We start from the raw sequence: 25,939 nt of genomic DNA, 5'->3' as shown, positions 1-25,939 counted from the left end.
GGATTATAGTGTCGTGGCCTTTTAATCGATCGTTGTGTTTGACTTCCACCATGCCATATTGGTTTTCTTGCGTTGTATTTGGAGAAAACCAATCACAACCAAAGAACACCACTTTGAGTTGTTTATCTCCAAAAAACTTGTACCTTCATCGACAGCTCTAGTTACAACTCCGGAATTTGTCGTGGCCGCTAGAGGATGATCATCTTCGAACCTTGTAGAACGGAATCTAAAACCATTGACATCATACCGACCATAACGTCTGGCAGTTACTGTTCCTAGGGACAATTGTCGAAGGTCCGGGTGTATTTTCATTTATATATACATAATCTCGAAACCAACACAAGAAATTAGGCCCCCATCTTTTCCCTCTCGACGAATCTGGTCACGTTCATAGCCAGACATCCAATTTTGAGAATCAAATTCACTGTTAGTACAAGGAAACAAACTTTTAGTATAACAAAAAATTATAGCAGCAATGACTAAAAATTAAGTTTACACTTAAGTCTCGTGAGAATCTCTAGACCACTAAGACGCTTGGGTGGTCCCCTCGTCACAATCATGTCCTTTTTAAAAGCGTTCCTATCGAACCTGAACGGGTGATCCTCTGGCAAAAAACATCTATGGCAATCGAAGTAACATATCTTTCCACCAAACTTTAGTCGAAAGCATAAAGTGTCTTCAACGCATATCGGACATGTCAAAATCCTATGACAACTCCATCCAGCAAAGATACCATAAGCCATAAAATCGTGAATAGACCACAAAAACGCAGCTCTCAGGTTGAACTTCTGTTTCTTATAACAATCGTACGCCTCCACTCCTTCCCACAAAATTTTCAATTCTTCAATCAGGGGTCTCATCATCACATCGATCTTTGTTCCAGGATGATCCGGACCAGGTATAACAAGACACAAGAAAATAAATTCATATTTCATGCAAAGAGCTGGTGGAAGGTTGTATAGAACAACAAAGACAGGCCACCATGAGTAGGACGTTGCAGTTAGATTGAAAGGCGAGAAACCATATGTTGCCAAACCGAAGCGAACATTCCGCACTTCATCAGCAAAGCTGGAATCAAAAGCATCTAGTGCCTTCCATGCATCTATATCAGCTGGGTGCGCCATGACATTTGGATTCTCACGTACCCCTTCTTTGTGCCACCTCATGTGTCTGGTTGTATTCTTGGAGGTGAACAAACGTTTCAACCGAGGTATAAGAGGCATGTAACGAAGCTGCTTACGTGCAATCTTCGTCATCACGGTCAAACCATCGTCGTTTTCAACCTCTACGAATCTACGCTCACCACATACAGTACACTTCTTCTCACTCGCGGTCTCCTTCCAGAAAAGCATACAATTATTGTCACATACATCGATTTTTTTGTAGTCCATACCGAGCCCAAAGAGCAACCTTTTGAACTGATACATGTCCTTTGGCATCTTGTGATTCTCCGGAAGTACATCACTAATCAAGTTCAAAAGCTCCTTGTAGCAGTTGTTTGAGAATGCAAACTTAGACTTAATAGCCATAAGTCGAGTCACAAATACAAGGACGGTCACTTTCGTGTGCTCATGCAATTACTCTTCGACAGCTTTAAGGAGCTCGAAGAACTTCTGAACCTCAGGTGTAGCTAGATCCTCATAATCGGTGGGTTGACCGAGGTTCTCCGAATCGATGGTTAGAAGCTCATGGCGTACATCATCAAGCATCTCTTCCATCCTATCGTAGTCCCCCTCTTCATGTGACTGAACTTCCGATACAATACGAGGAGGTGGGTCCTCACCATGGTGCACCCACACCTCATAGCCTGGCATATAACCGTTCTTACAAAGATCTATCGACATAGTCCTCCTGTCAAGGAAATAAATGTTTCGACACTTGCTACAAGGGCACCTAACATCGGTTCCAGTCTCTGATCGAGCAAAAGCACGGTTGAGAAACGTGTCAGTCTTGGCAACCCACTCACTTGATAGAGCACCTCTTTTCTTCCAACTTTCATACATCCATGGACGATCATCCTCCATGAGGTAACTTGATTACATTTACTTGATTAGTTAAGTAAATCACCCCTATATCTACAGGAAAGGATAAATAAATTACGTAGTTCAACTAATAAACTACCACTAAGTAAACTAAAACAATGTTACGAGTTCAACTAATAAACTACCACAATAATATATATAAAATAACATATAATATATACAAATTAACATTGTCACGAGTGCCAAATTATATAAAATAACCTTATTTCTGAGGGCATAATAAAAACCCTCGGAAATTAAAAGTTTAAATTATCTAAACACCACTAAGTAAACTAAAACAAATTAAATTTATTACATAATCAAATTCCGGTCGTCAAACATAACAAGCTAAATAATATTAAACATACAAAAATTTTAATACTGAAAAAGACAAATAGAAAACACTATATACATTGACAAAATTAAAAATACTCACTTATCGGCTTGACGGTAGGACAGTTGTCGGCGTGGGCGGGGCGGGGGATGAGTCGGGGCCGCCGACGTCGGGACATTTGTTCGGGCGGCGGCGGTGGGCGGCAGGCACGGGCACGGTGTGAATCATCTAGGCCCCTTAGTGATGTTTTGGTAATTAATGACAACTATTTGTGGACTAACGGTTCTTGGAGAAATAAGAATGCAGGGTTGGACCACATAGAACAGGAAATCTTGGAGATTCATAAGCATTGCTTGTGGATCAAGTGAAGGCAAAGGTATAACATAGGTTTTGTTTTTGCCGGTCTCCAGGAGTTTAGAGAAGAATACTTGACCGAATTAGTAGGCTAGATAGCCGTACTATTAAGAGGGGTCAATGACTTTGATCTGTGTAAAGCTTAGTGCCTCATAGATCATCTAGTGATTGCATTTGCATGAGGACTAACAACGCTTCAAATTTCATGAGTTAAAAATCCTTTCAAAAGCTTGTTTGAAAAGTGCCATGTCTTGGGATGTGCGGACCGTCCAGGCCTTGCGGGCGGACCGTCCGCGATCCTCCAGTGGGGTCCGAAGTAAGTCTACTTCGGACTGGTCCTGTTCATTTGAACTGCGGACCGTTCGGGCTTTGGGGCCAGACCGTCCGCAGTCCTGACCAGAGAAGGCTGCTCTCGGCACAGTCCCTGAATTATAGTGCGGACCGTTCGGCCTTGTTAGGCGGACCGTCCGCAGGTGCCAAATTTGGTTTAGGCAGAGACTGTGTGGTTTTTGGGATTTTTACTACGGACTGTGCGGAGGATAAGCCCGGACAGTACTGACTCCCAGGTCATGGACCGTCTGGCCTTGTAGGCGGACAGTCCGCATGTGTTAACTCCACTTGGTCAGAGCTCCGGTCCTCCAAGTTGCCAGGTCGCGGACGGTCCAGCCAAGGTGGGCGGACTGTGCGGACCTCACTTTTCTGACAGCTCTAACAGATTTCAAACGGGAAAACTAGCCGTTATGTGTACGACGGACCGTCCGGCCCTAGGGCGCGGACCGTCCGCGTGTGCGCAGAACATGTGCTTTTTACTCATAACGGTTGGATTTGAGTGGGGGACTATAAATAGAAGGGGAGCTCGTGTGTGAGGGCTATCTTGGCCATTCCTTGCACACATTGAGCTCATTTGTGATCCTCCAACTCATTCTCTCACACACATTGCTTGAGATTGCATTCTAGTGAGAGATTGAGAGTTCCTAGTGCATTTGCATCTATTGGTGATGCTTGAGGCACTAGGTGGTACACCGAGCAAGCGTCATCAGCTTGTTACTCTTGGAGGTTGCCGCCTCCTAGACGGCTCGGGTGATTGTCTCCGTCGAGCTCTCCAAGAAGATTGTGAAGAAGCCGCAGTGTTGATTGTGAGGGGTTCACGCCTACCTCGCCGGAGCGGCAAAGGTGACATTAGTGGAATCGAGGTATTGAGTGATTTCTTGTCCACTTGGCTCAAAGATCAAGCCGTGTCTTGATAGAGGAGCAAGTGAGAGCTTGAAGTCCACCTCAACGTGGATTTGGGGTGATCGACAAATCACCGATACCACGAGATAAAATTCGGTGTCTTTATTTTCTTGCGTTACTTATTGCTGTGCAAGTGATTAGTATTTTGCATATTGTTCATCAAGTATTCAATCACCCTAGTTGATTCTCATAGATTGTTTATTTGTCATCACTAGAGAATTTATACCTCTTGTTATATTGATTAAATTTCCGTAGTGTTTTTGATTTTAGTCAAAACCGTCTATTCACCCCCCTCTAGCCGGTGTCTTAGATCCTACAAGTGGTATCGAAGCCGAGGACTCCATTGTTTGTGGATCTAATCATCCCGGAGTGGGACAAAATGGCTAGTAACAACAATGTGCACATTGGGAAGCCACCGCATTTTGATGGGAATAACTACGACTATTGGAAAATAAGAATGTCAATGCATCTTAGAGCAATGGGTGAAAAAATTTGGCCAATTGTCAAGGATGGATTTGTTGTGTTGAAAGAAGATGAACCATCCGTTAGTGACAATGAGAATATTCTTAGAAATGATCAAGCCATGAATGTATTCTATGATGCTCTTGATATAAATGAGTTCAATCGTATCAAGAATCTCACAACCGCTCATGAGATTTGGATTAAGCTAATGGAAATTCATGAAGGAACTACAATTGTGAAGAGTGCCAAGCTATATGTGTGCAAAGGAAAGTTTGAGCAATTTATTATGAAGGAAGATGAGAGTGTATCCGATATGTTCAACTGGTTAAATGAGATAGTGAATGAACTCAAGGGACTTGGCTTTAATGTACCGGATGTGGATTTCACTCATAAGTTCCTTAGATCACTTCCGGAGAAATATGAGACCATTGTGACAATGTTAGTAAGAAGTGATCTATCTACAACTTCTCCAACCGAAGTTTTGGGCGAAATTCTTACTCAAGATATATTCAAGAAATCTCAAACCGATGCTATATGTTTGGCAAAGAAAGTGAAGAATGAATCAATTGCTCTCAAAGCTAAAGCTTCTAAGGCAATTGAAAAAGAAGATAGTAATGATGAAGAAAATGAAAGTGAGAGTGATGGTGATATGGCTCTATTTGTAAGGAAATTCAACAAATTCATGAAGATGAAGAGAGGTCAACCCAGAAGAGGTCAAACATCAAGAAGAAATGCTTTCAATGGTAGCAAATGTTTTGAGTGTGGGGAACCCGGTCACATTGCCATGAATTGCCCTAACAAGAAGAAGAAGGGCAAAGATGAAGGTGATAAGAAGAAAAAGAAATTCTACAACAAGAAGAAAGATGGCAAAGCCTACCAAGTTGAATGGGACTCGGATGATAGCTCGGATGATGATGATGATGATGACACCTCATCCAAGCTTAATGCCGAAATTGCCATCAAGGAAGCTCCCTCACTTTTCTCATCCCCTCATTGTCTCATGGCAAAGGGAGATGCTAAGGTGAACTACAAGGCGTGAGGAAATCATTGGGTGTTGAATAGTGGATGTACTCAACACATAACCGGAGATATGAAAATGTTCACCCAAATGAGTGAGGAAGATTGCTCAAATTATGATAGTATCACATTTGGTGATAATCGCAAAGGAAAGGTTAAAGGCTTGGGTAAAATTGCTATTTCAAATGATCATTCCATATCAAATGTGCTTCTAGTTGAGTCTTTGAATTTTAATTTACTATCCGTAGCTCAATTATGTGATTTAGGATTTAGTTGCAATTTCACCATTGATGATGTTATTATCTCTAGTGTTGATGGTAGCAATTTTAAGTTTAAAGGTTTTAGACATGAAAATCTTTACCTTGTTGATTTCTCATCTAGTGAGACAAAGCTCACAACTTGCTTATTCTCAAAGCTTCACTAGGTTGGTTATGGCATAGAAGACTTGGTCATGTTGGAATGAAGCAACTCAATCGGTTAACCAAACATGACTTAGTCCGTGGCATGAAAGATGTGAAATTTGAGAAGAACAAATTGTGTAGCTCTTGTCAAGCCGGGAAGCAAGTGGCAAATACTCATCCAAATAAAAGTCAAATGTCTACTCATCGACCTTTGGAATTACTTCACATGGATATATTTGGGCCAACATCGTTTGTGAGTATTGGTGGTAATTCCTATTGTCTTGTGATTGTGGATGATTATTCTAGATTCACTTGGGTTTATTTTCTTCGGGATAAATCTAATGTGTTTGAAACATTCAAGTCATTTGCTATATTGGCTCAAAACCAATTTGATTTTGATATCAAGAAAGTTAGAAGTGATAATGGGTCGGAATTCAAAAATGCAAGAATTGATGAATATTGTGATGACAAGGGTATTAAACATGAATTCTTTTCCAAATATACCCCGGAACAAAATGGTATTGTTGAAAGAAATAATAGGACTCTCATTGATATGGCTAGGTCTATGTTAGCGGAATATAATGTGTCGGATTCTTATTGGGCCGAGGCAATAAACACTTCTTGTCATTCATCAAATAGGCTATATTGTCACAAGCTTTTGAAGAAAACTCCCTATGAATTGCTCATTGGTAGAAAGCCAAATATCTCATATTTTAGGGTATTCGGTTGCAAATGCTATATTTTGAGAAAGGGAAGACGGCTCTCTAAATTTGAGAAGAAATGTGATGAGGGTTTTCTTCTTGGATATTCATCAAATAGTAAGGCCTATAGAGTTTTCAACAAAACTCATGGTATTATTGAAGAAGAATATGATGTTGAGTTTGATGAAACTAATGGGTCTCAAGATGAAAGTGATAATCTTGATGATGTTGGTGGAACTCAATTGAAAAATGCTATGAAAACAATGGCCATTGGTGAAATAAAGCCAAAGGAAGAAGATGATGAGAATAGCGTGGTTGTCATCCCATCCTCTTCAACCATAAATGAAGAAAATCACCAAAGCCAACAAAATGATGAAGTTATGGATACTCATGATCAAGATACTTCAAGTCATTCAGTTCCTCCTAATGCTTCAACTAGCAATTATCAAACGGTATCAAGAATTCATCATTCTATTGTAAAGGATCACCCGGTTGATCAAATTGTGGGTGATATTAGTAAGGGTGTTCAAACTCGCTCTCGCATAGCTTCATTTTGTGAACATTTCTCTTTTGTATCTTGTATGGAACCTAACCGTGTAGATGAAGCTCTACTTGATGTTGATTGGGTGAATGCAATGCATGAAGAATTAAATAACTTCACTCGAAATGAAGTTTGGGAGCTTGTTGAGAGACAAAGAACCACAATGTTATTGGTACAAAATGGGTGTTTCGCAACAAGCACAATGAAGATGGGGTAGTAGTAAGAAACAAGGCAAGATTAGTTGCACAAGGATATACTCAAATAGAGGGATTGGATTTTGGGGAGACATTTGCTCCCGTGGCAAGATTGGAAGCAATCCAGATTCTTCTTGCTTATGCTTGTGCACATAATATCAAGCTCTACCAAATGGATGTAAAGAGTGCCTTTCTAAATGGTAAGATTAGTGAACTAGTGTATGTTGAACAACCTCCCAGTTTTGAGGACCCCAAAAGACCTAACCACGTGTTCAAGCTTTCTAAAGCTCTCTATGGGCTTAAGCAAGCTCCACGCGCTTGGTATGAAAGGCTTAGAGATTTCTTGCTTTCCAAAGACTTTAAAATTGGGAAGGTTGACACTACTCTATTCACTAAAAGAATTGACAAAGATTTGTTTGTTTGTCAAATTTATGTTGATGATATCATTTTTGGATCCACTAATGAATTGTTTTGTGAGGAATTTGGAAAAATGATGTCAAAAGAATTTGAAATGTCTATGATAGGAGAATTGAGCTTCTTCCTTGGTCTTCAAATCAAACAATTGAAAGATGGAATCTTTATAAGTCAATCAAAATATTTGAAGGACATGCTCAAGAAGTTTGGCTTAGAGAATGCAAAGCCTATCAAGACTCCTATGGCAACAAATGGTCATCTAGATTTAGATGAGGGAGGTACTATGGTTGATCAAAAACTTTATCGCTCAATAATTGGTAGTTTACTTTATATTACCGCATCTAGGCCCGATGTTATGTTTAGTGTTTGCATGTGTGCTCGATTTCAAGCTTCACCTAGAGAGATTCACTTGAAGGTCGCAAAAAGAATTCTAAGATATTTGAAGTATACTCCCAATATTGGTCTATGGTATCCCAAAGGTGCTCAATTTGAATTAATAGGATATTCGGATTCGGACTATGCGGGGTGCAAAGTTGATAGAAAGAGCACCTCCGGTTGTTGTCAATTTCTTGGAAGATCTCTTGTTTCATGGTCTTCTAAAAAAGCAAAATTTCGTTGCTCTCTCTACCGCCGAGGCAGAATATATATCTGCTGGTAATTGTTGTGCTCAATTATTATGGATGAAACAAACTCTATTGGATTATGGGATCATTTTCAAAAATGTGCCTCTCATGTGTGATAATGAGAGTGCGGTAAATTTAGCTACAAATTCGGTTCAACACTGAAGAACTAAGCATATTGATATACATCATCACTTCTTGAGGGATCATGTTGGAAAGGGAGATATCTCTATATATTCAATTGGCACGGATGATCAATTGGCCGATATATTTACAAAGCCATTGGATGAAACGAGATTTTGTACACTAAGAAGTGAAATGGATGTGATAAATCTCTCAAAGGTGGCTTGAGGTTGAACGCACATGTGTAGTATTGCATTTCGCTTCTAAATATGCTCTCTATGCTATTTATTGGGTATTTTTGATGAATTTTTCATTCTAGTTTGATCTAAGTAGTTTGATATAAAAAATGCATTTCTCAAATACATAATGTGTATGTGCATGCATACTAACCCTTGAATTGGTCGAAATGTCCATATATGAGCACCAAATCAGATTTGAAATTCAAAATCAGAAAGTGGAATGAGTTTTAAAAAAATGAGTATCAGGCCGTGGACCGTCCGCATATGGACCGCGGACCGTCCGCAATATCAGGATCTAGACAATCCGGGTCAGCAGTGCAGACAGTCTGAATAACCAGGGCGCGGACCGTCCGCCGTCCCTGCGCGGACCGTCCGCGACAGGCTGTTAAGTTGGGACATAGGCAGTCACTTGTCATTTTCACCCGTTGCGTTCTCCTCTCACACTCTCCACATGCCTAAAGGAGCCTCTTGTCGCTTGTGAGCAGACCGTGAAGGGAACTTGCGCACGGACTGTCCCGAAGCTTGAGGCAAGTTCAACAATCATGTCTTCATCCCGGTATTTCATAATCTCCTAGATTTCAACAAATTTCTTCAAATTTGGGGATTCTTCGGATTTTCTCTCTGATCTAGAATTAAGCAATGGATTTACAAATCTGATTGGTGGAATTGCTAGTGCTACTCTTTGTGTATGTTGTGCAAACATTTGAACAAGTTTGGATGGATATTTTCTGCCGAATCGTTGATTGAGTGATTGGGGCGGCTAGGGTTCTTGAAAAATCGCCCCTGGACAGCCGCGGACCGTCCGCCAGGTGGGTGCGGACAGTACGGACCCTTGGCGCGGACAGTCCGCCCCCTTAGCGCGGACAGTCCGGACCCTGACAGAGAGTTGCACTTTCTTTCTCTATGATTGTGGCGTTATCAACAATTCACCTGTGGATGTTTCTCACATTTATTGCAGTGGTATGGGTGGTCTTCGGAAGAAGCTTGTTGGCCGCTTCAAATCAAATCGCCCTCGTGCAGACGATGCAGACTACAATCCAACCACTGACTTAGAGGCCCAATCTTCAGCTGGGGGCAGTGTATCTATGGACACAGAAGACGTTCCGCACACTCATCCTGACTATCCGATTGACATTACATGATGGACTTTCCCAAAGAGGAGGTTCTCTATGGCAGAATATTGCTCCAGGAGGACTGTCAATCAATATACTCTGCCATCAGACACCAATGTTCAATTCTTTCACAATCAGCTCCAATTTGATGTCTTTTGGGGCACATTGATGGATACCAACTTTCACAAACATCAAGTGATTGATTGGACTTTTATGCTGGGACAATCAGTTATGGAGGACCTGATCCCAAAATTTGAGACATGTGGTCTGTATCACTTTATGGGTCAAAGGACCGATTTCAGTGAGATGGCAGTAAAGCAATTTCTGGCCACTGCTGAGATTGATATATATGAGAATTCCATCACATGGATGACTGGTTTCAAGAGATATTCTGCAACATTTGCTGAATTTGCAGCTGCCAACAGTCTGGATTATGGTACCATTTCAGCTAGGATTGATCTATACACTGAAGATAACTTTGAAGACTTTGTGCAATTTTATGAGCCAGCAAGGCTGGGAATACCTAGGAGGTTTGGAGAGACAGCAGGACTGAGGCATCATCCTGTTGTGATCAACAAAATTGCAAGAGTCACAATTCTTCCCAAGAGTGGGGACAAGAGCAAAATTAGAGACAAGTTCTGGAACATTATCCACCATGTCATGAATGGTGAGGTAATGAATGTTGTGCTTTTCATGATGAGACAATTAAATGCTCTAAAAATGGGAAAAACCAGAACTTAGCCTATGCTCCTTATATTATGGCTCTCATTAAAGCCAAACCAGATTTGAGGGGCACTGTGAGACAGTTCATACACCTTTTAGACCCTTCAAGAATGAAATCGGGTTCCTCACCAGGCCACTCACTCCCTTCCCAGATAATGAGGAAGATGCTGGTTATGATGCAGGAGAAGCTCCTGAAGCTGAGGCAGAGCAGATGCCTCCTCCTCCACCTCCTCCTCAGCCTCAGCAATACTGGCAGCCTGGTCCAGGCTATTTTGACCCGTACTTTCAGAACATGCAGCAAGGGCTTCCGACCCACATGGATAGCCGCTTCGAGGGAATGATGACCCATATGGACCAGCGCATGGATGCCATGCAATCTCGATTTGATGATAACTGGGATGCGCTAAACACTGAGTACTCTGAATTTCGCAGTCACATCCAAGACCATGTCACTAATCCCATCATGAATAGACACAACAACATGCATCAGAGTTTTCAGGACAATATGGGAGCTCTATCTAGTCAGTTTGACAATCTCTCTACCAATGACAACATGCAAGAGATAAGTCAGAGGCAGCAGCAGCTCCAGCAGGACTTTGGACAGTTCTCCTCTCTCTTTGACACCTTCAGCACTCACTACTATAGCATGCATCCTCCACCAGGTGGTCAGTGAAGCCCCTCCTTTGTGGCAATTGATGCCAAAGGGGGAGAGAAGAGAAGAGAAGAAGAGAAGTAAGAGGAGTTGTCATATTCAGGGGGAGCTTCTTTATGTGGACATTAAGACTATGCATGTGCATGTTTACCATTTTATGTCTTATGCACTATTTTATGTCTTATGCACTATTTTATGTCATATGCACTATTTTATGTCTTATGCACTTGGTATTGGCTACTATTTGAACTCTATGTCTTATGCCTGTGGACAACTATTTGTAATATTCTGTGGGTTGAACAATCTTTAGTTCAAATTATTCTGTGAATGGTTAATCGAGGAGTGATTATAATTGCTGCGCTTACTTTATATATTACCTCTTGTATGTCTCGATAACCATGACTGTAGGAAGATCTCCATCAAAACTCCGATCGATTATGTGTGTTGTATCTTCAGCTTGAAATATCATGCACACACATAGGGGGAGCTTTTCCTACATTATGAGTTTTATCTCGGACGGTACTTCAAATAAAGATAAGTCTTATCAAACTCATCTCAAATCCTTCTTATACCTAAGGTATGAGGGAGATTTGAAAAACAAAACTTCTCTTGAACATAATGTGTAGTGTTGTCATCAATTACCAAAAAGGGGAGATTGTGAATCATCTAGGCCCCTTAGCGATGTTTTGGTAATTAATGACAATTGTTTGTGGACTAACGGTTCTTGGAGAAATAAGAATGCAGGGTTGGACCACATAGAACAGGAAATCTTGGAGATTCATAAGCATTGGTTGTGGATCAAGTGAAGGCAAAGGTATAACATAGGTTTTGTTTTTGCCGGTCTCCAGGAGTTTAGAGAAGATACTTGACCGGATTAGTAGGCTAGATAGCCGTACTATTAAGAGGGGTCAATGACTTTGATCTGTGTAAAGCTTAGTGCCTCATAGAGCATCTAGTGGTTGTATTTGCATGAGGACTAACAACGCTTCAAATTTCATGAGTTAAAAATCCTTTCAAAAGCTTGTTTGAAAAGTGCCATGTCTTGGGATGTGCGGACCGTCCAGGCCTTGCGGGCAGACCGTCCGCGATCCTCCAGTGGGGTCCAAAGTAAGTCTACTTTGGACTGGTCCTGTTCATTTGTACTGCGGACCGTCTGGGCTTTGGGGCCAGACGGTCCGCAGTCCTGACCAGAGAAGGCTGCTCTCGGCATAGTCCCTGAATTATAGTGCGGACCGTCCGGCCTTGTTAGGCGGACCGTCTGCAGTTGCCAAATTTGGTTTGGGCAGGGACTGTGTGGTTTTTGGGATTTGTACTACGGACTGTCCGGATGATAAGCCCGGACAGTACTGACTCCCAGGTCACGGATTGTCCGGCCTTGTAGGCGGACGGTCCGCATGTGTTAACTCCACTTGGTCAGAGCTTCGGTGCTCCAAGTTGTCAAGTCGCGGACAGTCCGGCCAAGGTGGGCGGACTGTCCGGACCTCACTTTTCTGACAGCTCTGACAGATTTCAAACGGGAAAACTAGCCGTTATGTGTACGGCGGACCGTCCGGCCCTAGGGCGCGGACCGTCCACGTGTGCGCAGAACATGTGCTTTTTGCTCATAACAGTTGGATTTGAGTGTGGGACTATAAATAGAAGGGAGCTCGTGTGTGAGGGCTCTCTTGGCCATTTCTTGCACACATTGAGCTTATTTGTGATCCTCCAACTCATTCTCTCACACACATTGCTTGAGATTGCATTCTAGTGAGAGATTGAGTGTTCCTAGTGCATTTGCATCCATTGGTGATTCTTGAGGCACTAGGTGGTACACCGAGCAAGCGTCATCAGCTTGTTACTCTTGGAGGTTGTCGCCTCCTAGACGGCTCGGGTGATTGTCTCCGTCGAGCTCTCCAAGAAGATTGTGGAGAAGCCGCGGTGTTGATTGTGATCACGCCTACCTCTTCGGAGCGCAAAGGTGACATTAGTGGAATCGAGGTATTGAGTGATTTCTTGTCCACTTGGCTCAAAGATCAAGCCGTGTCTTGATAGAGGAGCAAGTGAGAGATTGAAGTCCACCTCAACGTGGATTAGAGGTGATCGGCAAATCACCGATACCACGGGATAAAATTCGGTGTCTTTATTTTCTTGCATTACTTATTGCTGTGCAAGTGATTAGTATTTTGCATATTGTTCATCAAGTATTCAATCACCCTAGTTGATTCTCATAGATTGTTTACTTGTCATCACTAGAGAATTTATACCTCTTGTTATATTGATTAAATTTCCCTAGTGTTTTTTATTTTAGTCAAAACGGTCTATTCATCCCCCTCTAGTCGGTGTCCTAGATCCTACACACGGGCACGGCCGGTGGCGGCGGGCACGGGCAGGCAACGGCGGCAGCGCGATAGAGAAGGAGCGGATGTGGAAATGAAAAGGCGTGCGGTGCCTGGCCTACGTTAAAATATCTTATGTCTGACGACTATCAGTTCGGCCGTCGAACGTAAGCTTATGCCCGACGGCTTCTCTGAGAGCCGTTGGACATAAGACACTATTTCCGAGGGCCGGCAGAGGCTGTCGGACATAAGCTTATGTCTGACGGTGTCGTAGGTAGCTGTCGGAGGTTAAGTGGCCGTCAGATGTGCATCGTTTTACTGTAGTGGGTGAGGTATAGAGTTAATTACTACGACACTTGAGTGAACTGTAAAAGTTTAGGGGAGCATTTCCAGCTCTCCACTTCGGCTAGCCTAATGTACCGCGACCTAAGTGCCTGCTATCCTTAAATATCGTTTTTTAGGAAAGTACTCTAGAGTTAAAACCGGCCAAAGTTAAGACTAAACCTTAAATACCTTTTTTTTCTAGGTGATCGTCTCCTTCCTGTACTGCTGTTGTTGTTGATCGTCTTCTTTTTCTTCTTGCCGCTGGACGATCGAGGGACGATAATGAATATCTATTTTGCATTGACTGCGATTTCACGACTTCAAGCAACACACGATGTGGATGTCAACTCAGTACCTTGAGCATGAGTCTCTCCGCTAGATACATTCGCATCTCCAGATCAGTTTAGATCAGCATGGTATACATAATACATGTGTGTGTCATATACTATTACGAGTACTAATATTACACACGGACATACACATATCGTCGACCGTCGTAAATTTTGTTGACACCTTTTTCGGGCGCCAATCACTCAACACGAACCGTGGCGGTGCTCTCTGCACAGGGACGAACGGTCTGCGGCCTGGCGTAGGGCTGGGGTTTCCTGCCTGACTGCCAGATGGTCCGCGCGTGCGCAGGGGCGGCGGAAGTCACCGACGGCACCTAGATCTCGCTCCCGGGAGGGACCCCGTCGGGGAGGAAAGATCCTAGGAGATGTCTAGGCTCGGCAGGCCAACCTAGACTCCTCTAATCGACGTAGAGTCGAAGAGAAGCGAAGAATTTGGGGATTAGAAGACTAACCTAGAACTAGACTAGAACTACTCCTAAGAATAAATGTAAATTGTATTGATTGAGGGTTCGATTGATTCATTAAATCGGTCGTATTCCTATGCTTTTATAGAGGAGGAGGGCTAGACCCGTTACCAACAAAATTACAAGTTAATCCCGTGATTCTTGCCAACAAACACAGCAAGAAACTCGGAACCCTAATCTGTTATGCGCGCGCGGACCGTCCGGCCTCAGGGCCGGACCGTCTGGTGCTCTCTAACAAAAAAATATATATGTATGTTGTAAATGGTACCTGAAACATAGGACATGATGGATTTTACCTTGCTAGGAACTTATATGCACGTGTGAAAGCACACATGCTCATCCTTAATGTACTAGTACATGGTGATCGTGCGTTGCAACGGAAAAAAAACTATTTATTAAATGTTTATTACATGTGCATATCTATGTTCTTGATGTAGCATGGTAGACTAGTTACCTCATTAAACAAGATCTATCTATACGAGGTAACTGCTGGGAACAAACTTATTAATCTCTTCAACACCAACTATCTAGTATGGTGCCCACTGCAGATTACGATGTGGTAGGCTGGTTACCTCATTTAAACAAACTATTCGTTAAATGATTATTACCTGCACATATCTAGACAACGTAAAGTAGATCTATCTATATGGTGCTCGTGCGTTGCAGCGGAACACAAACAACCTTTTGGTAATTACACGACAAATCAATCGTAGGTTGTAACAGTTATCTCCTGAGGTTGGCCTCGGGCGAGTCGTAACTGCATCTCTCGCTCGAGGATGGCCTCGAGCAAGTCGTGACAGCGTCTCCTGTTCGAGGTTGGTCTCGGGCGAGTCGTGACCGTCTCCTATGCAGGGTTGGCCTCGGGCAAGTTGTGACTGTGTCTCTCGCCCGAGGTCGAGTCGTGACTGCGTCTCCCGTCCGATGATGGCCTCGGGCAAGCCGTGACCGTCTCCCGCCCAGGGCTGGCCTTTGGTGAGTGGTGACTGCGTCTCCCGCCCTCGGGTGAGTTGTGATTGCATCTCTCACCCGAGGTTAGCCTCGGACGAGTCATGATTGCGTCTCCCGGTCGAGGTTGGCCTCGGGCGAGTCCTGACTGCGTCTCCCACCCGAAGTTGGACTCAGGCGAGTCCTGATCGTGTCTCCCGCCTGAGGTTGGACTCGGGCGATTTGTGACTGCATCTTCCACCCAGGGTTGCCCTCAGGCTAATGGTCACAGCGTCTCCCACCCGTAGTTGCCCTCGGGCGAGTCGTGGCTGCGTCTCCCTGCCTCGAACGAGTTGTGACTGCGTCTCCCGGCCTTGAGCGAGTCATGATTGCGTCTCTCAGCCTCGAGCAAGTGGTGACTGCTTCTCTAGCCTGAGGTTGGCCTCGGGCGAGGTGTGACTGCGTCTCCGGCCTAGGGATGGCCTCGGGCGAGTCGTAACTGCGTCTGCCGCCCTCGGACGAGTGGTGATTGTGTCTCCCGCCTAGAGTTGGCCTTGAGCAAGTCGTGACTGTGTCTCCCATCCGACGTTGGCCTCGGACGAGTCGTGAGTCGTGACTGCGTCTCCCGCTCGAGGTGTGTCTCCCACTCGAGGTTGACCTCGGTCGACGGTGATTGTGTCTCCCTCTCGAGCTTGAGTGTACGATGTGTTAGATAAGCTTAGACGACCTTAGAAATACATGATCGAAAAAGTCAGAGATAAGAAACACACATGGATAGAAATGCATGTGCAAGGGAGAGGAATAAAAAACACTGGAATTTTGTAGTAATAGGTGTCCGCATGGACTGCATAAGAAACATATGACACCAAACACACGAGGTTGGTTTGAGTGGGATGTCTTTTTTTTTACAGTTTTTTCTATAAAATCAAACGTGAAGTAAAGTTTTCATGTTTTTCCAGCAGGTGATTCCTGTGAACCAAAAGGATGATAAATACGCACCGGAGCCCCCATGCATACTGTACACATTTTTTTGTTATTAGTTACGACGATGGAACTGCCAATGTTTTCAGGTTTCAGCGTGCCTCAGTTTCCTATGTGCGCCAATGCTCAGCGAATCGGCAGCCCACTAGCGGACAGGCCCAGTCCGTAAAAAGTGTAGGCAGGGGAGACAAGAATCGTACTCGTACACAAAACCAGAGGCCCGTTAAATAATTAATTTACAAAAAAAAGTAAAAAAGGCACTAAAAAATCGCCGTTGCCGGGGATCGAACCCGGGTCACCCGCGTGACAGGCGGGAATACTCACCACTATACTACAACGACCGTGCTGTTTCTTTATTGATATCGCTTTTTGTTATTTATAAATGCCCTACGTTTCGCACGATTCATTAGGGCGTTTTCAATGTTCTCAATTCATACAGAATTGCAAGTGATGACATGTATGTTTACCTCTTTTGCATGCTCGCTAGCGCTGCTGCATTTTTTTGGTTTTGACTTGAACTCGTCTTTAAAATCGATTGCATGTAACGTAGTGTTGTCACATGTGCTTTAGTAGCACCTGCCTCTAGATTGGGCCACACACCGACGTCCGCCAATCATTCGCCGCAATTTTTCCTTGCCAATTAATTAGAATTCATCAAAAGCTTTAGGAGTGTTTGGCTTCTATAGACTAATTTTTTAGTTCCTTTATTTACTTTCTGTATTTAGCGTAAAGAATCGCAGTGGAATGGCACTGTAGGTGTGTAGCACGTTGTGAAGAGTGTGGCCTAGTCGTAGCTGTTAGGGCCATATATAGGATCGCTAATGTGTCCCATCTTAGTCAATCCGAGAGAACTGTATTGTTAACAGATAATGGATCTACACGTGTTCACTATGAACACATAACAGTGAACCACATAAACATAGAGGTTAAGACGACATACCTTCGCCCCAGGGGCGGACCCAGCACAATATTTGAGTGGGGGCTTAACATATAAGTGGGGGCCTAAATAAAGACTTACTAACTAATTGGCTTTTATAACTACAGAAAATAAGAAAGGATATCCACTAAAATCAGAAAATTGAGTGGGGGCCTGTGCCCCCACTCGCCACCACGTGGGTCCGCCCCCGCTTCGCCCAGCAGTGAAAGAGATAGATCCAAACCTTGCCGACGTCGCCTCCATTCCTGTAGAAGAGGAGGGCATATCCAATAACGCCATTAAGGTGTAGCTCTTCTAGTCACTCCGATGCATAGGTGATGGGTCCTGTATGTGGATTAGGATTTAGGATGAGATACTAGCGTTGGCTTTTCCTATGACCCTTAATTTTTTATATAGCGTCGTGTGACTGGAGGCTCCAACCGAGGTTAGCGTGGGCCCTCCCAATGGAGGGCCCGATTAAGAAGATGGACAGTAGGGTTAAGCCCAGTCCAGTCACTGATGACCAGTGTAGAGAATACAACAAACAATTTCCCCTTTGTTGTATACATTCCTTATACTCAACTTTTTTATATTCTATCCATTACAAGTTTACACATAAAGACCAATGCGTGACAATAACCGATTAAGTATCATCGCACTCATTTACTACAACATGCTCCCTGCTTCAAAATGAAAAAATACTTTATTAGATTGCAATCTGTAGCCCCTTTGATTCAAGATGATAGGCACTCCTTTAAAACCCATGTCAGCATGTGTTGTCTTAACATATTGGGTGGAAGGCCTTTTATAAGTGAATCTGCTAGCATCTTCTATCTACTATTATATTTAACTTTTATGGTTTCATCCAAAATCTTCTCCTTAACAACATAACACTAAATATCAATGCCTCTAAAAAAAGACTCGTTTTTAGAGACGAACACTCTAATTTCAAATGGGGACCTTTTGAAAGACATGGCTCTATTAGTTAATTTTGAGAGACAAATATTTTTTTGTCTTTGTAAATTTATTTTAATAGCGCGTAATTCTTTTACCGCCTTTGTAAATAATATGACACTCTTCCAAAATTGTCAAGTATTTTTTGAAAGAGACAAGTATTTTGTGATTATATTTTTAGGCACTATTTGTTTCCTTGCAGAATTATATAATCCGACTTTATAGATTATGATCATGTTTAAATGCACTAGAGCTAATAGTTAGCTCCTAAAATTAGCTGAAGTTATCCAAACAGTCTAGATAATACTTCAGTTATCAGCTACTTTTAGTAAGAGCCTGTTTGGGAGAGCTTTACTTTAAAAACTTTGGCTTTGGTTTTCCAGCTTCTATAGTACAATTGATTTGTGTGAGTTTCCTTGATTACCCTTGATGATTAGTGGGCTGTCGCAAGAGGGAACGAAAGTTGTATGTTGCGTAACTAGTGGCATGGTGGGTAATTATCGGATAACTTTATGAGGAGATATAAAAATAGCGTTTTGAAGCTCCCTCTAAGGAGCTTCATACATTTCATGAAACTAACTTCTAGTTTCGATTTTTTCTAAAGCCAGAGCTCGTGGAGCTAGACCTATTTGGGTGGAAGAAGTTAGAGTTGAAAATTTTGAAATGAAGCTCTCTCAAACAGGGGCTAACTTAGCTAATAGTTAGCTAGCTGTTTGTTAGCTAGCATAATTAAGTAGTGATTTTTTAGCCAACTAACTATTAGCTTAGTGCATCAAACACACCTAATAATTTTAGCAGCTAACTATTAGCTCTAGTGTATTCAAACACCCTCTAAGAGCAACTCTAATAGTTTTCTAAACAACTCTTTACATCCTAAATTTAAAAAGTGAACATAAAAATGCTTCTCCAATAGTTCTTCAAATAGACTTGCTAAATTTAGCTACTTGCTATCCAACCTCGTTTGCTCTCCAGATTTGGCAACTCGATAGTAACTCTCTAAACACAATTGCCATAGATTTCTTCACACCTATGTGTTATTTTTTCCACACAACGAGGTAGCCAGGTTCAACGTGTTTTTTTATTTCCTGTGCAGCGAAACAATCAAGTCTCACACACATGACACAAATACTGTAAGGAACTGTTAGAGGTCAAGCTATGTTTTACTCATAACAGTTATTTAACAACTTGCTAAACATTACTTTAGGGAGCTTTTTCTAAAGAACTATTGGAGTTGCTCGAAGGACTTGTTTGGATCCTCGCGTCCAATTGTTTGCCAGTGGCTAACAATTAGCTAGCAAATAATTAGCTAGCAATAATTAGCCAGATTATGTTTGGAGTCCTAGCTAATAGATGTATTTTTCTCTTTACACGAACTATTAACACCTATTAGCAAGGTTAAATTGCTAATGGGTAAACAATTTGCTAGCCCTCCAGCTAACAATTAGCCAATTTATTTGTCAGTCAATTTGAAAGCCATGGTGGTAAAATCTCTATCTATACTATATTAAAGCACCAGTTTCAATGGTCGTCCTACGTCATTTTTTTGCAAAAAAAGTCTCTTACATCTTTTGGAACGAGCCCACCGTGCCTCTCTCCCCCGACCCAACTCTTGGAAAATCTATACTACTACTATTAAGACACTAACGAAGGCGTCCACACTCCGTGACCCTGCCCCCCTCGCGTTGCCCTGGCTCCCTCCCCCTGAGTCGCGCGATGTCCGCTGATCGGCATCGCCGTCGTCCGCACCACGTACGTGCTCAGGTTCCTGTCCCGCGACCCATTGTATCGCTGCGTGCTGATGGTGCTGTTCATCGTGCCTCCCGCGATGAACATTGGTATGCGTTGAAACTCTGAAGTCGGTCGATGGCGCTATGTTTCTGCTATGTTTGGTAGCTTGTGTGGTTCAACAACGATGGCTCAGCTATTTAACATTGGATAAGAAGAATGCCCCGTGATCTTTCTCTGGACGTACGTCGTTGTCGTGGTTGCGTTGATGGAGTGGTCGACAATCTTCATGTTGTCCGTTCTGTCTTGATTGAAGCCGATCGCTGGAACCAATGCACGGTCGCATTTTCTAAGCCTACTGCTGCTCAAAAAATTTAGCTTAGCAAGAGGAAAAGAGGGGATGGACGGATGGTGATGGGTCTCAAGGAGAGTAAGTCGGAGCAAGAGCGATACTTGTTTAGAACATATACACCAGTATATATATATGCAGTAGACTATGATCAAAGGGTCATTTAGATATTATTATTTTACTAGGTGGATGCCCGTGCGTTGCAACGGAAACATATCGTCGGTATAGAGAACGTGGTTCCTACCAATCTGGTATCAAAGGTCTCGACGATCATGAGCTCTGCCCAGGCAGCAGCCACCGCCAGCATCAGGCGGCCCCCAGCAACGTCCAGCGCGCTAGTCGCAACCCCTGCTTCGTCGGGAGTCATGATGCTTCGCCGATAATCCCTCAAATACCCAGCCTCCTTGTCGGGCAGCGCCACTGGAGGCATGGCGGCCCCACAGCCAATGGCGGCCACATCTTCTAGGTGGAGTACGCTCTTGAGGCCGTCCGCGGCACGAACACCGTTGTCCTTGGCGTCGAGAAGAAGTCTACACCCAAGCTCGATTACTCCAAGTAGCAAACCCTCCGCCCCTCCTTTCTATCATCCGAGCAGATCTCGTGAATTCGTGATCCTCGCTCGACGCGGACGGAGGAGGAGGTGCGGCGACACTACGAAGCGCTGGTGGAGGACGTGGCCGCTATCCAGGTCAGCCGAATCCCGCTCTCGCGCTACACTGGAGAGGAGTCATCTGTAGCGACGCCCGAGGGATCTGGAGCCGCCGCCGCCACACCCCAAGGATAGAGGAGGAGGGAGCAAGCAGCCAGGCACTGACGCGAAGAATGGAAGAGCGGCACCGATGCTGATATGGGGAATAGTTGCTTCAAGGCCATGCAGGAACGGCGCAAGAGCGTCCAGACGAAAGAGGAGCACAGGTCTATACTCCGCCAGGAAAAAAAGTCTCCATGCGTTCTTGCCTTCAAATAAAGCTTACATCTTTCATACTAAGCTTTTACAGGAAGGTTCAAGGAATGTGTAATTAGTAGCAGCCTTCCAGGGTGCATATATTCATCATTTGACTATCTCACCTGTGTGAATTATGTGTTCATCACCACCACTTTACAACTCCTTCACCGGCACGATCAAATGAGTGCCCATTGAGATTGCCAGAACCCACTTTATGAAGATGTCTGCTGTCAACTGCTTCAGCTGTTCTTGAGTTCTTATTGACACCAACAGGTGTGATGGTGTTCAGATTGTAAGGGGTGCCATTATTTGCTCCATTGTGAACATCAGGAAGAGAATGGGGATGAATAGCACCCAAGCCTTGAAAACCATAATTCACATGCCTATTCATCCGACTAAGAGAGTGGCTGAGCTCACCAAGGGGAGCCTGGTTACTATGAGTTGCAGCAGAAGCAATTCCAATGGGAGAGGACAGGCTCTGTGGTAGGGTAGATGATAGACCCAGAAATGAAGCCTCTCTGAACGGGCTCATTGATGTGAGAAGTCCAGAATGCAAACCATGCATACTCCCATTTTCACGTCCACAAGATGTCATTGCTACTATATTAGATGAACCTTGAAGAATAATCCTCACGTCAGGAAATGCATCCATAGACATGAGTACATGACATACAATAAAGATGAAAAAAATAAACACCATACCCAATGAAGGCAATGAAGGGCTATTTGTGCTTGGACTGCCCAGGTTGTATATGCCAAATTCTTCCTGCCCCAACTCCTTGGACATGTGCTGTGTTGAACTGTTATAAAACAACATTAAAATCAATGTTAGATCAGTGATTAAAACCAATGTTTTCAAAAATTTGTAGAATGGAGTTTAGAATGTTGCGTCAATTAATTAGTCTTTCTGGATAAACTAAATAACTAACATACAAGTATCTATCAACACACCTAAATGTATACAAAGAATTAGGACTACAATATAAAAGAATAAATGTTTTGTTTAGGACATGAGAGCCCACACACAGAACTAAACAAACAGAGATTAAGTAACTATCTATGCATGACAAAATAAAAATATTTGGTACACAACCTGGTGGTCGGCTTGCTGGACCCGCAGGTAGTGGTGCAATGCGACATCTATGAGGACAGCAAAGGCTTCCCCATGGCTCTCGCCTGCCGCTGAGACGGGACATGACACGAGAGATGGGCATCACTTTCAGGGGCAGGTGAAGACACATCGAAAGGGAAAGAGGAAACAATCAAGAAGAAAGTAAGGTCTTACCGGAGCAGCAATAACCATGAGGAGGAGGTGATGGCGACACTGAGCCATGGCCACCGACCTTGGAGGCCTGGCCGGATGCGCGCGCGAAGAACCCCTAAACCAGCAGCATTGCTCCAGGAAGATCTTGAGGATGCCGCGGGTCTCCTCGTAGATGAGCCCGGAGATGCGCTTCACGCCGCCCCTGCGCGCCAGCCGCCGGATCGTCAGATTCGTGATCCCCGGGATGTTATCGCGGAGCACCTTCCGGTGGCGCAGCGCGCCGCCCTTGCCCAGGCCCTTCCCGCCCTTGCCGCGCCCCGACATCTTCAACGCATGGCTGGCGGGCGAATCGCGGATGGCGGCGGGCGTTTCGCTTGGGCGGTTCGCAGAGATGGAGGAGCGGCGGGTGAAGGCACGACGGGCGATTCGCGGTTGGAGGCGGGTTCTATGGCGGGGGAGGCGCGGGCGGGATTCGCCGCGGGGGTGGCAGAGCGGCGGGTGGGATTCGTTCGCAGGCGGGGGCAGTCTACATTTGGGTCTTAATAGTTGTAGAGATTAGCAGCCACTGAATCATTATAAAGATGAGTGACAAAGGTATAAAGGATCATATGTACCGAGCATTTTCAGAATCGAAGATGGATCAGATTCAGCACTAAGATAAATGCAGACAATATAGGTTAATGGATAGATTGTACATAATTTATTTCCCATCTATGTACCAGCCATTTTTTCCTTCAAATTTGTGTGCTTAGATTGTACATAATTTATTGCCATCTATGTACCAGCCATTTTTCCCCTTCAAATTTGTGCACTAAGTAGTAGATCGCTGTGACCTGCAGAGGGAGATGCAAACCTGCATCTTTCTTTGGGCTGTAGGAAATGAGACCAGCATGGAACCTTTCTAGAAACTTGCCACTGCGTATCCCAGGCTTGTTTGGTGTAAAAAGTTGAGTTGAGGGTTGAAAGCGTCCACAGGTTTTGAAAATAGACCTCCACAGTTTTTGCTATATGTGGGCAACCAGCAAAATAAATCCCAAGCTCCTTGACCTGCAATGCATGTAAAAGTAGTGCCACACAGGTTTACCAAATTATTTTTTTTCTCAACACCATACTGCAAATTTAGCAGAGCCTGTTTTTTTTTGTCGGATATACCTGAGTAAGGGATTTCCAGTCGTTGTTTGCGGAACCTATATACACATCCTTCTTATCTGATATCCAGACCTTTGCGTGCACAACACCAGATCCCCACCAGTCCTCGAAAAGAACGGTTGCGTTCTCAACATTTGGTCTTCCTGCAGCCAGATCTGCGCTCTCTTGGTCAAAATCAGGAGCAAATCCAGAGTGCTGGACAATCCTGAAATGATACCACAGCTTGTCAATAGAGAAACGAAATCTCTCTACATGGACACACTGTTTAGTTATTTACAAATGTTTTGCTTGTTTGCTTTATCACTTCTTTGTGATTCAATTGTGACACCAGTTTTTTCTGTTGGCCGATAACTACATGTCAATGTTCCAATTCCAATCATCCTATGGTTTAAGTAATAATCACCAACATTATAGAAACTGACAGTTCAAGTATGATACTCGATACTTGCCTGATTTTGATCTTACGGTCTGCAGCATTTTCCAGTGCCTTGTAAACCCGGCGGCCCTCGTCGGCCCCGAATCTCCTCATGTCACTCTTGGAGAACCCGTAGTCCCCCGATTTCGGATTGTTCGGCTGGGGCAAGAACTGCCAGTACTGCGCAAGGATGTCCAGACTCTTCGTTGCATTCCCCGAGAGCCACTGGAGCACATCTCCTGAGGTCAGGACCCACAGAAATCAGCAGCCCAATGGATGGATATACGTAGTGACGGCTGCAAGAAGCATTAGTAATTTCACAAACCCACTACCACCATCACCAGCTATGTATCACCAATTCAGCATACGCGGCGCCTGCGCCTACTCCCCATTCCCCAAACTGGCAAACCCCCATAGACGAGAGAGAGAGAGAGAGAGACGAACCCGTGGATAGGACCCCGGGGATGCGGCTCAGGTGCGGCATGTCCGTGGGGATGGACTGCACCAACCACGCCTTGCAGGTGTCCGCGCCGGCGTCCGCCAACGGCGCCCCCCGCAGCGCGGCGGCAGCGACGACGAGGAGGAGGAGATGGAGGAGCGGCGGGTGAAGGCACGGCGGGCGATTCGCGGTTGGAGGCGGGTTCTATGGCGGGGGAGGCGCGGGCGGGATTCGCCGCGGGGGAGGCAGAGCGGCGGGTGGGATTCGTTCGCAGGCGGGGGCAGTCTACATTTGGGTCTTAATAGTTGTAGAGATTGTGTTGGGCTCGTGGCTGAACTATTAGTCGGCAATTGGCATAGTTCAAACAATTCATGGAAGCAGAGAGTTCCATTTTGTTCCATGTATACACAGGAAGAAACAACGAATCATCCCTATAGAAAAAAATGAAGGGTACTATTATTATGTAAAAAAAGATTCTGTGTTAGTTCTCAAGGCTGAGAAATTACCATACTCATTAGAGAAAATAAAATAAAAGACCCCTCAACATATTGTTAAATGAATTACTTATTGTTACCGTTGCTGAAAAAATGGTATTTCCTATTTATTTCTCCACTATTATTTACTTATTCTCTTACTAAAATAATTACATATCACTTCCATTACTTTAAAGATAATCTCTATTTATTCTTATAATATAACCACAATTGCTTCTGTTTTGTAGTATCGCTTGCTCCAAGTTTATCGAATGATTTGTTAGCGAAGGCAACTTTGCAAGTTGTCCGGTTGCTGAAAAATAGAGGTGCAAAATCTGAAATTACCGGAACAAATATCCAGATGATTGGTTCTATAAGGTACTTGTTTATCACAAAATTGTGGAGGCAAGCCACCATTAGTAATTGTAAGGAATATGTGATTTAAATTCTTCTAATCCAAATATTGATAGATGTTTAAAATTATATGTTTTTTGGATAACTTTGAATCTGCTTTACGTTAGCAGTAAATGTTTTGTTTGCTTCTACTATGGGTTGAGATTGCAAACTTATACAATAAAGTTTGGTACCGAGGCTTGCTATAACATTATGCGTTCTTGCATGCAATCGTTCTATTGGGTACTGTTTTGGGCCACACCTTGCTGAAATTGTTCCTTTGCTTATGAGCTATTGTACAAGTGCATCTAAAAAATGATGAAGAGCTTCATGAATACAGCTTACAGGTGTGAATCCGTTTTGATTTAATATTTGTTATGTATCTATGTTCTTTGAATTAGCTCTAAACTCTTTCTG

At 43.7% G+C, this 25,939-nt stretch overlaps 1 protein-coding gene and 1 non-coding gene across 6 annotated transcripts; both read right to left on the bottom strand.

Moving 5' to 3' along the window:
* Positions 1-16,768: 16,768 nt before the first annotated feature.
* Positions 16,769-16,840, bottom strand: TRNAD-GUC (transfer RNA aspartic acid (anticodon GUC)). The gene has a single exon. It is a non-coding gene; the product is annotated as a tRNA-Asp (tRNA).
* A 4,533-nt stretch (positions 16,841-21,373) lies between these two features.
* LOC103634743 (protein MEI2-like 4) lies at positions 21,374-25,011 on the bottom strand. 5 transcript variants are annotated; one of them, XR_004851846.1, is made up of 8 exons: positions 24,662-25,011; positions 24,252-24,456; positions 23,806-24,007; positions 23,507-23,700; positions 22,675-22,855; positions 22,483-22,571; positions 22,092-22,189; positions 21,374-22,004 (listed from the first exon to the last, which is right to left on the bottom strand). XR_004851846.1 is itself a non-coding variant. In XM_020542677.3 (7 exons), exons 1-6 carry the CDS (start codon positions 24,699-24,701, stop codon positions 22,112-22,114), a joined length of 900 nt encoding a protein of 299 aa, XP_020398266.1. In that variant the 5' UTR covers positions 24,702-25,011; the 3' UTR covers positions 21,374-22,004; positions 22,092-22,111. The 5 variants fall into 5 exon arrangements, 3 of the variants coding, with proteins under 3 accessions (XP_020398266.1, XP_008655552.1, XP_008655553.1); XR_004851847.1 differs by having other exon boundaries at positions 24,252-24,513; positions 24,662-24,911; XM_020542677.3 differs by lacking the exon at positions 22,483-22,571.
* Positions 25,012-25,939: the final 928 nt, after the last annotated feature.

The sequence above is a fragment of the Zea mays genome, chromosome 8 (genome assembly GCF_902167145.1).
Source record: "Zea mays cultivar B73 chromosome 8, Zm-B73-REFERENCE-NAM-5.0, whole genome shotgun sequence".
Lineage (NCBI taxonomy): Eukaryota > Viridiplantae > Streptophyta > Magnoliopsida > Poales > Poaceae > Zea > Zea mays.
This window is presented reverse-complemented; position numbering and strand designations above follow the sequence as displayed.

Bases quoted from the DNA above. Each gene is read 5' to 3' on its own strand.
- LOC103634743 (XM_008657330.3), bottom strand. From the start codon at position 24,701: ATGCCGCACCTGAGCCGCATCCCCGGGGTCCTATCCACGG. The intron at 24,457-24,661 runs GTTCGTCTCTCT...TCCTGACCTCAG, and splicing joins CCCCGGGGTCCTATCCACGG to GAGATGTGCTCCAGTGGCTC. The intron at 23,701-23,805 runs GTATATCCGACA...CATGCATTGCAG, and splicing joins ACTGGAAATCCCTTACTCAG to GTCAAGGAGCTTGGGATTTA.